General features: G+C 36.2%; 1 protein-coding gene across 1 annotated transcript; it reads left to right on the top strand.

Moving 5' to 3' along the window:
• Nucleotides 1-11,885: 11,885 nt before the first annotated feature.
• LOC114379478 (NAD(P)H dehydrogenase (quinone) FQR1-like) lies at nt 11,886-14,057 on the top strand. The gene is made up of 4 exons (XM_028338149.1): nt 11,886-12,019; nt 12,107-12,200; nt 12,755-13,017; nt 13,605-14,057. The coding sequence occupies exons 1-4, from the start codon at nt 11,997-11,999 to the stop codon at nt 13,834-13,836; spliced, it is 612 nt and encodes a 203-aa protein (XP_028193950.1). The 5' UTR covers nt 11,886-11,996; the 3' UTR covers nt 13,837-14,057.
• The last annotated feature ends 313 nt before the right edge of the window (nt 14,058-14,370 follow it).

Raw genomic sequence — 14,370 nt, 5'->3', positions numbered from 1 at the left:
AAGTTACGAAAACTCACGGATTGCGAAAAACACCTCCTTTCGATTCCCGTCACATTACGGAATTTTCACGGATCGCGTAAGCCTGCTTCCTTTTGATTTTCGGCACGTCTCGGGACTTCACATATTGTGCAAAAAAGGGTGCCAAGTATCTCGAAGTGGCCAATCAAAGGTTGTATATCATCAAATAATAATCCCCGGACGAAATTAGGGTATGACAAGAACACTGGCAGTGTGTCCATTATCATGGTTATCATTTCTCTTTCCATCATGGGGGGTGCTACTAGTGCTGCCAGGTCCCTCCACCTTTGGGCATACTCTTTAAAGGACTCATGCTCCCTCTTGCTCATATTTTGCAATTGGGTTCTGTCAGGAGCCATGTCGGTGTTGTATTGATACTGCCTGATGAAGGCAGCCATCAAATCCTTCCAAGAACAGATCTGGGAAGCTTCCAAGTTGGTATACCTGGTGATCGCCGCCCCGACCAAGCTCTCTTGAAAAAAAATGCATTAAGAGCTTCTCATCTCTGGAGTATGTCCCCATCTTCTGATAGTACATTTTAGGTGGTTCTTAGGGCAAGTAGTCCCCTTGTACTTATCGAAATCCAACACCTTGAACTTCGAGGGGATGATGACATCAGGCACTAACGACAACTCTGCCATGTCGGCGAACTAGTAATCACCAATCCCTTAGATGGCCCTTAGCCTCTCCTCGATGAGATCTAACTTCTCCCTTCCTTCCATGGCCAGAGGCAGTTTCCCTACTGAGAAGTGCAGAGGCTGCAGTGGGCGGTGTTATGGAGCCCCCACGGCATTGGGCTGAGGCATACCACTACACGCCGGTCCCTCAACGACGAACATAGGGTATGGTTCAAAGTCACCTAGAGCATGATCCCAAGGCTCTTCACGGGCTTCCCCCACTGGCCTTCAATGGGAACAAAGTGGTTAGCATTCTCGGTGGGCATGTGCTCTATGTTGGGAGGTGTATAGTTGGGGGGTAAGCCATATGGGAAAGGATTCCTATTTTTCCCTATGTGGGGACCGTCCATGCTGCCTAACACCTCTCCTCCCTAACCTACCATGTCCGGGATCGGTTGGCTGGCTTGGTTTATGGCAGATGGGTGCGTCAGATCCACCTCAGCGGCAACGCTGGTGGTAGCAACTGCAGCCGCATTGTTCTCCATCATTTGTTTCATACTTAACATGGCCTCCATCATGGAGGTCATCTGATCCTTCATGACCTCCATATTGGCCTTCATTTACTTTTGCACTTCTTTTATCTCACTCATGATTTTAGTTTTAGCACTGGTTTGATAGGGGTGCCGTAAAGCGTGTTGGTCTTTTCTGGTTATGGTGTCTACTTGTAGACTAAGACTGCTAAAAAAAGCAAAATGCAATGAGTAATATGACAATGAATTAAACATGTATGCATGATAATGATAAGTTGTCAAAGTATTGAACCCATGCAGAAATTTCAGCAAAGACATAGGGTTGAATCGAATCTCATTTCATTAATAGACGGTATTGTTTTATCTTGTCAAAGTCAAAGCATAAATACAAACGCCTCAGCAGTTCCTAATTATGTGAGACATCAACTTGATCATATGCTGACAATAATCGAAAAGCCCATGAACTTCCTCGGGAGCTGAGTGCACGTCTGCCATTGCCTTTGCTTTGGCTAACATTCTTGGAAGCTCTTGACTCCCATTCAAGTTGAAAGTGAACCTATCCATCCAAATCATATCTTCTCTGTGTAATGAATCTATCACTCTCTCCCTTGCTTCCCTTTCCACTTGCATAGGTGATACTTTTGCATACTCGTCCTCTAGTCTTTACTCATGGCCAGCAGCTAGATTTAGCTTCTCTTTATAATGGTCAATGATTGCCCACATGTTCTCTTCCGTCCTACTCAACTATTTGGTCAAGCTCCTCTTTGAACTTTGACAAGCCTTCAACTTGTCCTCTAATATCATACTTTCCGCTCTCAACTCATCTCTTTTGGCCCTTTGAAGCTTGAGTTCGTTGTTGCTTCCCCATAAAGCCCCTCAGAACTTGTTTTGGCCTTATTTTTATTTTCGGGCCCTCTATGTTTCTCGTTCTAATGCTTCGGCTGTGGCCATGTTGACATCCCTCGGCTCGTCACACTCTTTTCAAACCCTGAGGGCTATCATCTTGAACTTTTCCATGACCACTCACGTTCTTTCAAGTTCCGCTTTCAAGGCTTGCACTTCTTCGCTCTCCTCAGGGACTCCAGCCTCTTCCCCACTCGAAATCTTTAGCTTCGGGAGCCAAATTATCCCTTGCATCCAAGCCTTCAACCATTTATGATATCTGCCAATAACACCGTTGCTGCTTCCTCTAAGATCCTTATCCTTCCTTTGCACCGCATTCCATGCTTTTCGGACTCTTTGAAGCATTTTTTCATAGGGGTCACTGAAACTTCGTGCGATGAAAGGCGCAATACTCTCTTCTATTGGCGCCCCTCTCATGGGGTAGCCTAATTGTCTTATGGCAAGTATGGGATTATAATTAATACAACCCCTCATTCCCATCAAGGGGACGTTTGCGATGCCTCTACCATACCTGCCAAGAGTTCTTCCCAATTTTCTTTCCCTTTCTCGGCACACATGCGGTGGCATTGTAGGGGATAGACGGGTCTATTTTCATGATGTAAAATGTGAGAGACCAGCCATACATAAAGAGCGGGTGTGCAACAGACAATTCTTGCACTGCTCTTCTCGCATCTTCGGTCGAATGTGTCATAAGTATCGGCCAAAACCAACGACCAGACTTTCCTTGCTATGGTGATAAGCAAGAAAAACATCGATCACCACTAGATCCACTAACCCATCCAAATTTGGAAAGAGGACGACCTCAAAGACCAAGAATGCTAAAACATGAACGAATGAAGTTCAATTTCCTTGATCTGCCAAAGCTTTCGCTTTCTCTTCCAAGTGCTTCTTCGATATTCCAACAACCCCATTTCTATTTTGTTTCACTCGGTCCAATTCTTGCGCTGAGATCTTGACCACCTTCGCTACTCTTGCCATGGAGGGGTATAACCCAGAAAACAGATACGGTTTCCTTCCTCCTAGTGGGCATCCCAAGATCCCTTCAAACTCTTCTACGGTCGGTACTAACTGAAAGTCCCAAACGTGAAGCACCTTAGCGGCTAGTCGTAATGTTGAGCGAGGGATGCAATGGCTTCAACAGACACTTTTATCATAGCCAAATCCTAGATTTTTCCATGTCTTCCGGAAGGCTTGACGTTGGAGTTGATCCATCCACTGCCCTAGCTCTTGCAAACTGGTTACTTCTAGGCTCTTGATTTTGACATGATAGAACCTTTTCTTAAAAGAGGGTGCTTGATTCGACCCTGTGTTTGCTAGAATGAAAAACTCTGTTGATCAATACTTTGACACCCTATCATGGAGGAAATATGATGAATGCATGAGGGAATGTTTATGCTATGCATGACAAAAAATGCATTTTATCTATAGACATAAGAGCCCGGGAGACAATCTCTTCTTGCTCACAACGCATTGGACATCATGGTTCATTTACAGTTATTACCATGGTGCCCCATGCATGCATTTAAGAAGGTGACACGGACCTTCCGACTTCCTGAGACAAAATGCAATGCATGAGCGACGACACAGTATGAGTATGCATGCGTGAGAGCACGTGGTTGATAGCACAAAGAGAAACATACTGGACAAACGAGCATGGTAACACAATCAATTAATGCCGAAATGACATAACAACATGGCAGGCATAGGAAAGACACACATAATCATGACATCATGAAGATATGCATGGCAATATCAAGGAAACAAAACATAGTGTGTTTGCTCCATGACCCTATTTCAGGAACCTAGTGGGAGGGACTAAAATTTTGTCACTTAGTGATAACTCCAAAGGTGGTCGAACATATCTTTCAAAGGTTTCTAGAGATTTTATCCTCTTTGATATCAAACATTGTGGCGGTAGGGACTACCAGCGACAATATATCATCAAAGAGAAAAACTCTAGATGAGGTTTCACTGTCATCAAGCGAGTCAGAGACTCAGCATGACCACAGATCAACCTCCACTTCCTATGTTCCCATGGACCCAAGTATAGGGCCCTAATAACTCACTGTGTGCGCAAAGGTGTACGTGCCATGCGTGTATGAACAAATATTTATAAACATGCATGTGATAAGGAAATAGCCACACCAAATACAAAAACATCGAAAGAGTTATATGAATACAAGAACATAAAAGAAAGAAAGGGAAACAAAGCAAAGAGAAAGTCATGATAAATATTGCACACATATTAAATGGCTTAACTCTCTAAAAAGATTCCCCAGTGAAGTCGCCAATTGTCACAACCTACCCTTCGGCGGGAGGGCGATGCGAGACTCAAGGATGCATCATCCAAAGAAGGAAAACACGCGAGAGTCACCACCAACGTTTATTCAAGGAAAATGTTAGAAAAACCAAAAAGGGGTCTACGAATTTTAAGAATAAAGGTTCGGGAGTTGTTTATTTGTGGGGAAGGTATTAGTACCCCCACGCGCCCGTCACAAGGGACGACAGCCTTTGATCAAGTGTGCAAAATGATGACTTCAATATTTATTTATTTTTCTCTTTTTTTTGTTTTTTATCTTTTGGGGTCCACAAGAGCATGTCCCTTGCTCCTACGTATCCTCAAGAGCGAAGAGGAACTCAGATCTATCTAGTTCTTAAAAGCAAGAAAATTACACTTATGGTTGATTTTAAACTTTTGAAAGGTTTATTTTAACCGATAAAAGTAAAAGAGACCATTAAGGCATTGGACCTTGAACGGATTCAAGCAATTTTTTATGGATAAAAAAAAGCTTGATTATGTGTTGATTTTAACTTTGGTTTCACTTATTTACTTTCAAACTCATTAAAAGATGACTTGCGAAGTAAATGACTGGTTAAAACTTTATTTTACATTGATGGAAGGAGATTACAGCACAAACGATCGGTTGAAACTTTATTTTACAATGATAAAGTGAGATTATGGCACAAGCGATCGGTTGAAACTTTATTTTACAATGACAAATTGAGATTACGGCTCAAACGATCGGTCGAAATTTTCTTTACACAAAGAAATGAGATCACTGATGGTAGAAGAATGAAGATGAAGATGTGAGAAGCAAGAGGGGACCCCTAAGGGTGCATAGAGCGAATTCAAAACTTCAAAATAAAAACTAACCAGTTGATGAACGAAGAACAGTGAAGTTGAGTTCCCTCAAGTTATGGAAAGAAAAACAAGAGAGAAAAGAAAAGGGAAAAAAAAGTGGAAGAAATAAGTCAAGATGAAAGAAAGAAAATAAGAGAGGAAGAAAGAAGAAAAATAATGAAAGAAATGAAAAGAGAAAAACATGTCTCCTATAGTAGTCATAACTCTTGCAAAAGCCTAAGTGAAGAACTTCGTGACTATTACGAAGGAAGGCATAGGTCACATCTTAGACCTCACTCCCATAGAAGAGAAAAGGAAAGAAAGCCTCGAGAGGCTAACATTAACCTCTCATACTTCCATGGGAAGGACAATGTAGAGGCTAACTTAGATTGGGAAATAAGGGTAGAGCAACAACTTAAAAAGAAGTCTACTTCAAAATCTTATGGCTCTCACTCTTATCCAAAGAAAGACCAAGGTCAAGGCATCTTAGGGGTGACACCTTCTAAGCCCAAAGATGATAAGGGGAAGACAATAGAAAAGCAAGCCCCTAAGGCTAGTATGCAAGAGAAAACTAGCTATATAAAGTGCTTTAAATGTCTTGGAAGAGGACACATTACTTCTCAATGCCCCACCACAAAAACCATGATTATGAGGGGCCAAGACATTTATAGTAGCCAAGATGAGGCTACTACTTCACCTTCCTCTAGTGAAAGTGAAGAAGCAAAAGGGGAAGAATCTAGTGAAGAAATCTACCCCCAAGAAGATGGACAACCATTAGTGGTTAAAGAGAAGTGTAAGGAGGTAAGTGTCTCCTACAAGAGGTTAGCTAAGAAGAAAACTCATTTTACAATAAAGACAAACATTAAAGAAAGTTTCCCTCTTAGACAACCTCCACATTTTTTCTTTTGTAAAAAGACACTTGCTATTTGCCACACCTCTTGGGCTTGAGTTTATTCCTCAAGTAAAGAAGTTGTTGGATGAGGGTTTGGTTCGCAAGAGCTTAAATCCTTGTGCTTTGTTGGTGCCCAAAATAGGTATTATTAGGCACCAAGTCCCTAAAATAGGTGGTATGATGAATGTTTTGAGTGGTGCAACCCTCTTTTGTAAAATCACTCGTACACCTAACATCTTCATGGTGTGTGTACATAGGGACCCATTAGGTAGGTTTGTTCTTATTTTTAGTTTCAATACAAACTTAGGTACTTATATGGGACACCTTAGGTTTGTCATACTTTTTGGTAGGAATAATCAATATGAAAATACAGAAAAAGGTATGTTTTATTGCGTTACTTTTCTTAATTTTTCAAATAGTGATCAAGGGGTTCCCATGAACCCTAAGAGAATAAAGGTCATTCCTGAGTGGCCCACTCCACCAAGTATAAGAAAAATTTGGGGCTTCCATGACTTAACAAACTTTTACAAAAGGTTTGTCCCATATTTTTCTATACTTGTAGCACCACTCATTGAGTTGGTGAGAAACCATGTTCCTTCATGGGAAGATGCCCAGGAAATGGGTTTTCAGACCTTACCTTACTTCAACATACCAAACACCACTAATACATATGTTTTTGTTCTTTTTACAGGTGTTGAGGGAAGGAGCCCAGAGTATGAAGAACCTCGGGATTTGAGGTCAAATCATTTCCAAGGTGGAGGGAATGATGCAATCCTACTCCGTAAGGGCATTGGGTAGAAGACTCCAAGTAGATTGGGCTAGAGATCCAAGGGAAGGCCCTAGAGTTCTCATGAGCCTTAGGGTAGATTTCGAGCCCATGGGCTAAGTATGAGCCCGCTTATCTTTGTAAATATTAGAATAGGTTTTTCCTTCGTCTGGGCTTTGTATTTTGGCCATTCTAGTAGTATAGGGTTTTAGCCTTGTATTTTGGGGCATTTTGAGTAGTCTTTGTAGTAAGGACTTTTTTTTTGTATTTTCATGTTTTTTGTCATGGGGGTGAGCTTAGCTATTATAGGGTGTGTATAGCTAAGCTCTAGCTTCCCATCTCAAGGAGGTGAGCTTAGCTATTAGAGAGGTATGTGTAGCTAAGCTCTAGCTTCTTTAGGAATCTTCTTAAGGAAGTTTCTCAAGGAGGTGAGCTTAGTTATGAGAGGGGTATGTGTAGCTAAGCTCTAGCTTCTCAAGGAAGTTTTCTCAAAGAAGCTTCTCAAGGAAGTTTTCTCAAGAAAGCTTCTCAAGGAAGCTACCTAGTCTATAAATAGAAGCATGTGTAACACTTGTTGTAACTTTGATGAATGAGAGTCTTGTGAGACATACTTCAAAGTTTCACTTCTCTACCTTCAATTTCGTGCTCCCCCCTCTCTCTTTCTCTCCCTCTTTCTTTTCCTCCATTGAAGCATCCTCTCCAAGCTTCTTATCCAAGGCTCATCTTAGTGGTGAAGCTCCTTCTTCCATGGCTTATTCCCTAGTGGATGGCGCCTCCTCTCACCTCTTCTCCTTTGTCTTCCGCTGCATCTCCATGGTGTAAAATCACCATTAAAGGACCTCATTGAAGCTCAAAGATCCAGCCTCCATAGAAGCCCCACAAGCAAGCTTCCATCAAAACCTTTTGCTATTTCAATTTGGAATTCCCTTCCTAAAATACTAGAGATCTTCTTGATGTTGTATCTTGTATTCTTGGATTGTTGTCTTGAATTAAACATGAGAAGCGCATTTTCATAAGACATCAAATCATCACGATCATATGGCGTCATCAAAACATCAAATGTAAAGTCTTTGCTTCTACAATCTCAACGTCTTTGCTTTTACAAGATTGAATGGTGGATGCAAAACAAAGAGACCCGGACGCTCTTAGGGATTGAAAATCAGGATTGGTATTATAAAGAAGAAAATGAGGTGATTTAGATTTTAAAATTTTGGATGGTAACATGTTTAGAATATGGACAACATGTGCAACTGAAAAACACCAAAAGGAGAGGGAGAGATGGGATTGAAACATCAAAGACCTTGCAATGTTATGAATGTGTTGGTGCTTTCTCTCAATCAATCCATTTTGTTGAGGAGTCTCAACACAAGATTTTTTATGCAAAATTCCTTTTGAATCATAAAATGAAGACATGGAAAACTCAACACCATTATCGCTTCTTATAATTTTTGATTGTTTTGTTAAATTGTATATGAATGAAAGACACAAAATTAACAAGGTGTTGCCTAGTTTCAAACTTTGATTTCATGAGTTTCGACCAAGTGAATTTTGAGTGTTCATCTACAATAGTCAAGAAATATTTATGGCCTTGTATGGAAGGAATTGAGTAAGGGCCCCAAATATCAACATGCACTAGATCAAAAACACAATTAGTGATAGTAGTACTAGATGAAAAAGGTAAGTGCCTCTGTTTAGAGAAATAACAATTGTCACAAGGTTATATATTACAATTCAGCTTTTGAATAGTATCATAGCACCAAGATGAAGCATGACCTAGTCTATAGTGCCATACATTGGAAAAAGAAAAACTGTGTGTAGGTACTAGTAAAATGAATTTTAGGAACAGAAGTTGCGATGTCAGGAGAAACCGAATGATTGATCCATGATCAAATCAGGTTGTTACACCGTTTCCAAGCACTGTAGTTCGAATCTTGCTCATTAGGTTTTGGAATCGTGTCATCCATGAAGTTGATTTTGTTCTTCATCTCCAATACCAACGTCATCGCTTGAACCCAACCATGGTAATTTGAACCATTAGGAAGAGTAGTAACGAGTTTCGCAGAGGGATTCTTGTTAGGGTGAACATAATAGGGTTTGGAAAATATTATATTCATATTTAAGATTTATTTTTCTACTAAAAACAAGGTATTCGCAAAGTCGAAAATTATAAGATTAAATTTCGATGCATGAAAATTATCAATGTGAGTTTTACTTCCCCTATTAAAGTATTCTTTATAACCCAAAAACTAAACCCTTATTAACGTACGTAAAGAATCTAACTATCTATCAAATATACTACACTCTTGTTAGTTTCATACCATAAAATATTATTATGCATTATATTTGTATTAATTAGGTAGAATTTTTAGTAAAATGTTTAATTGTACTTTTAATTCTTTGATTTAAATCGTATGTAATTTTAGTATTTAAGATTTTTTTTTGAGCCAATCAATTTAGTCCAGCTACTTTTGAAAGCAAGCGAATTTGGTCTTATTATTAATTTCCTTGAACCTTTTTGGCAACTTTTACAGATTCCCCTACAAAAGTTTGAAGCTTTACCTTATCTTCTACAATAGGTAGATAATCATCCCCACATTCCTCCTAACAAGTTTAACCCAACCAGCTTTCATGATAAAGGAAGTGTTCATTTCTCTTGCGAGCTTGATTCCCTAGGCTCTAGGGGATTTTGATTGGCAAATCTCTCCCCCAAGCTATTGTGTGCACTTTTTTGGACACGGTAGTACCACTCCAAACAAATTTTCGCAGGCTTTATCAATATCATTACAAATATATTAAAAAAAAAATACTTCAAATTCAATTCGAATCATATCACAAATAACAATACGCACAACCTACGTGTTCTCTACGTCATGTTCTTGAATGTACAAATCGAAAAGTGTAATCAGACAAATGAGCAGTTCAACATATCCAAATATTCCTGATAATAAATTTGAGATATCTAAACGCAAGGGAAACCCGCCATTTGTTGACTGCGAACCACCACACGTTTTCTTATTGAGCCTCCACATGCGAAAACTACAATTTAATTCTTTTGAAGTGCCGAAAATATTTTGAAAAATAAAATATAAACTATAATAATTAGTTTGGAATTTAGTTAAAGATCTAATAGAATTGTAATTGTTATATAATTTTAATTTTAATTTTAACCTTTATTTTTTTAGAAACTAATCATTAATCTTTTAATTGATGATTATGCGTCAAATCTATGATGTCACTATTACATAGCAAAATTATATTCTTTTTTGGTATCACCAGCGTAATACAGCTGCCACCAAAACGGGAAAAATGATGAAGTCACATCTTCATGGTTTGATATTTATTGACCGTGGATGAGTCGGCTTAAAAAATAAAATAAAAAATTGATGAAGTATTTTTTTTATCCTTTAAATTTATGTAATTATTTTTTAATCCTTTGAAAACAATTTAGAATTTATTTTTATTAGTATCTAAAATTTTAAAAAATTAATTTTATTTCCTTTTATTTTTTGTATTAATGATGTCATAATATATGACAATATATCTCCATCAAAAATATTTTTTAATTTAATTTCTTTAAAAAAGATTTTTTACAATTTAAAATATCCATAATATATAAAAAATATGATAATTTCTTCTTTAAAGCCAACAAAATATGTAGAAAGTTATCACTGTATCTTATAAGTCAAATATTTCGATGGTTTAAAATTGCCATAAGTCATTTTAAAAAAAATTAAAAAAAATATTTTTTTTGGATTAAAAATCATTACAAATTATAAAACAATCAACTCATCGAACAAAGAGAGACTAAGATAACTTTTCAAAGATTGAAAAGACTAATAAAAATAAATTATTTTTTAAGAATTAAAAAACATAATTATTCAAATTTAAAGGACTAAAAATATATTTAAACCAAATGAAAACCACAAAATTATACCTATGAAATCAACAAGTGATTCTGAATTTTATCCTCTTAAAGATACTCCACACCAATATTATGGTATCCAAAAAAATTCAAAAATCTAAGATATTTACTTCTCTTTGGTATAACACTTCATATGTGATTATCGTTAATCCAAAAAAAACTTACACAAAAAAAAACTAAATACAGATTTTCATACTAATTATATTTTTTTTTTCACATATGAACATAATAAAACCTTACAATATTTCACCAAGATTTTTATTTACTTAATGTTTAGATATATTATAAGGTGAAGTAATTATTAATTTAAAAGAGTGATAGACTGATAGCATTTTCGGTCAAGAAATTAGGAAGGAGAATCTCCTTATTTTCATATGCTCCATTAATCTAATAAAGTAACAATCAACTACAAATTTATAATATTAAAGACTTGGTTTAATTATTAATTTTGTCCCTAAATTTTTAAAATATTCAGTTTAATTTTCAAGTTTTTTAAAAAAGAATGAATTTGATTCTCAAATTATTTTTATTTGTTGAATTTGATTCTTCAAGTTTTTTAAAAAAGAATGAATTTGATTCTCAAATTATTTTTATTTGTTGAATTTGATTCTCAAATTATTTTTACTTGTTGAATTTGATTCTCAATTTCTAAAAAATTGTGAATCAAATTATTTTATTTTTTAAGAATTTAATGATCAAAATAATTTATTTTTAAGAATTTGAGGATCAAATAAAATATTTTAAAAATTTAGTGACCAAATTGATTCATTTTAAGAGCTTAAAAATTAAATTTAACATTTCAAAATTTAAAAATTAAATTAAATCATTTAAAATAATTTAAGTAACAAATTCATAATTAATCATAAAATCTTGTAAATTTGGCCGCTTCTAAGCATTGAATATTTGAATCAATTCCATTTCATGGTGAGCCAGCATGACGCCACCCCATCATCATCATCGACCATGTTCGTAGCAACGTCGTCGTTCTATCCGAAAGAAAACAAAATCGAAATAAAAAAAAAAATATTAAAATAACAGACTAATTTAAATAGTCAAGCCACCTTGGTCAAAATCAAATCTTATGTTCAACTATAAAAATAGCTGGCGCTTCCCGCTAGTATGCTCATTCCTCGACTTAGGCGTTCATTGTTAAGCCCATAACGAAATAAACACAAAGAGAAGTAGCACATCCAAGACCAAAGATCATCAATTTCATCATCCTCATCAATGGCTGTCCAAGTTTATATTGTGTATGAATTTTTCTATATTTTTCACATTAAAGGAATTTTGTTAATTAATCATTATTCCAAATGAAAATTTTCAAATATTTTTTACAGGTATTACTCAATGTACAGGCATGTGGATAGACTAGCGGAAGAAATAAAGAAAGGAGTTGATTCTGTAGAAGGTGTTGAGGCCAAACTATGGCAGGCACGTTTATTATTTAACTGTAAATCTTTTTACACTGTTATAAATAATGGTCTAATTTAAAATTGTTGAAATTGCTAATAATTATTTTAAAATTCATGTTTAGGATATTTTTAATAGGTTGATCAATATGACAGGGTATACCACAGTTAAACTCTCTACTCTTGTTTATGTATGGTACTAACCCTAAGTATTCAATTTTATCAATGCTTAAAGTTGCAAACACCGAGCAAAGTTCACTCCAAAGCCCACGTTCAAATTTCCTTTTGACAGATAAAAAAATGTTAGTTATTGTATTACCCCTGTTGCATTGTTAGTTATGGTTATTGCTTTCATTGTCATTGTTCCAACTAGGTTGAGTTCAATTTTGTCTTCACTATGATCATATTTTCCTTTGGTTCATGACCTCTTAGGACCTCAACCTCTGCTCTTCCAATGAAACCATGCAACAAGTTTTCCTATATTCTGTTGTCTTGCGCAATTAAGACAATACTTCCCATAGATTTTAAAATTTGCTCAGTTAAGTTAATCAAAAGAACATGAATGTACATGAGCAGGTACCAGAGACATTGCCAGAAGAGGTGCTTGGCAAAATGAGAGCACCACCCAAGAGTGATGTGCCAATTATTACCCCCAATGAACTCTCTGAGGCTGATGGCTTTGTCTTTGGCTTCCCCACAAGATTTGGAATGATGGCAGCGCAGTTCAAAGCATTTCTGGATGCAACTGGAGGCTTATGGAAAACACAACAGCTTGCAGGCAAGCCTGCTGGAATCTTCTACAGCACTAGTTCCCAAGGTGGTGGACAAGAAACAACAGCGTAAGACCCTCTATCTTTTTTTTTCTTTTTTAATTAGTAAGAATCAAACTCGGATACCAGGAAATTTACAATAATTTACACATACAGTTTGATCAATTGAACTAAACCCTCTTTCTAAACACCTAGTTTCTTGAATAATTTCAAAGAGTAGTGGTTTAGGAAATTGCTAACAAGTCACTTAGCATATGTGAAGAAAACAACAATTTTCTTATTGAAAAATATAGGTTTTATTAATGAGTATCCTAGGACGCTTTATTTGGATCAACAAATAAAATGTTTTTATTAGAAATCACGGTAGGATGTATCAGTAACATTTTTCTATAAAAAAAATTCACTTTAGATTGTTTAATATAAGAGCCCTTGTTAATTTTCGGGAAAAAAAAATGTCAACTCCTTTAATTGACTATAGAAGGTGAAGTATTTGTAGTTTTAGCCATGAAAACACAAAAATCTTTATATTTAAGTCATGCTGTAACTAATTAATATAATGTATTTAAAGTCACTCACTATTGTCTTTAAGGCCATGGTAAGCAATATTTTATGAAATAATAGTATTAATGATGAGAAATTGTGGAATCCAATGTCAGGCTTACTGCTATAACTCAGCTGGTTCATCATGGAATGCTATTTGTTCCGATTGGATACACATTTGGTGCTGGAATGTTCGATATGGAGGAACTCAAAGGTGGAAGTCCATATGGTTCAGGAACTTATGCAGGTGATGGTTCAAGACAACCAACTAAGCTTGAGTTGGAGCAAGCATTCCACCAAGGCAAGTATATCGCCAGCATCACAAAGAAGCTCAAGGAAGCTGCATAATGTTGTTGAGTCAATTAAGATTTACAATTAAAGGATGAATGAGAATGATTATTTTTTAGTCCTAGAATGTGTTGAGTTCTGTTTTTTAGGTGGTTGCATGATGTTATAGTTTTTTATATTTAAAAAACAAAATACTTTGTATTGAGTTCTATCCTTATGTTACGCGGTGAAGTGTGGTTATTGAAATTTATTAAATAAAGGAAGTTTGTTTTGTCTTTGTCCTTTTACTTTTAAAAAATGCTTGTTAAATTTGTTAGACAAGTGACCTCAATAACTTAAGAGAGGGGGGTGAATTAAGTTTAAAAATTTCTCCTAACAAATTTTAATTCTCTCTTTAAAAAAAATATGCAGACTTAATATGCAGAAAAAAAAAGTAATAAACAATTTACTTAATGCTTCTTTAAATATGTAAAGTAAAATTAAACTGCAATAAAGTAAAAGAGTTTAAAGAAGAGAGAATTGCAAACTCAGTTTTATACTGGTTCGGCCACGCCCTGTGCTTTTGTCCAGTCTTCAAGTAATCCACTTGAAATT

Source organism: Glycine soja, chromosome 12 (assembly GCF_004193775.1).
Source record: "Glycine soja cultivar W05 chromosome 12, ASM419377v2, whole genome shotgun sequence".
In the NCBI taxonomy this organism is placed as follows: Eukaryota; Viridiplantae; Streptophyta; class Magnoliopsida; order Fabales; family Fabaceae; genus Glycine; species Glycine soja.
Note: the sequence above shows the minus strand (reverse complement) of the source record. Positions and strands in the feature narration are given on the sequence as shown.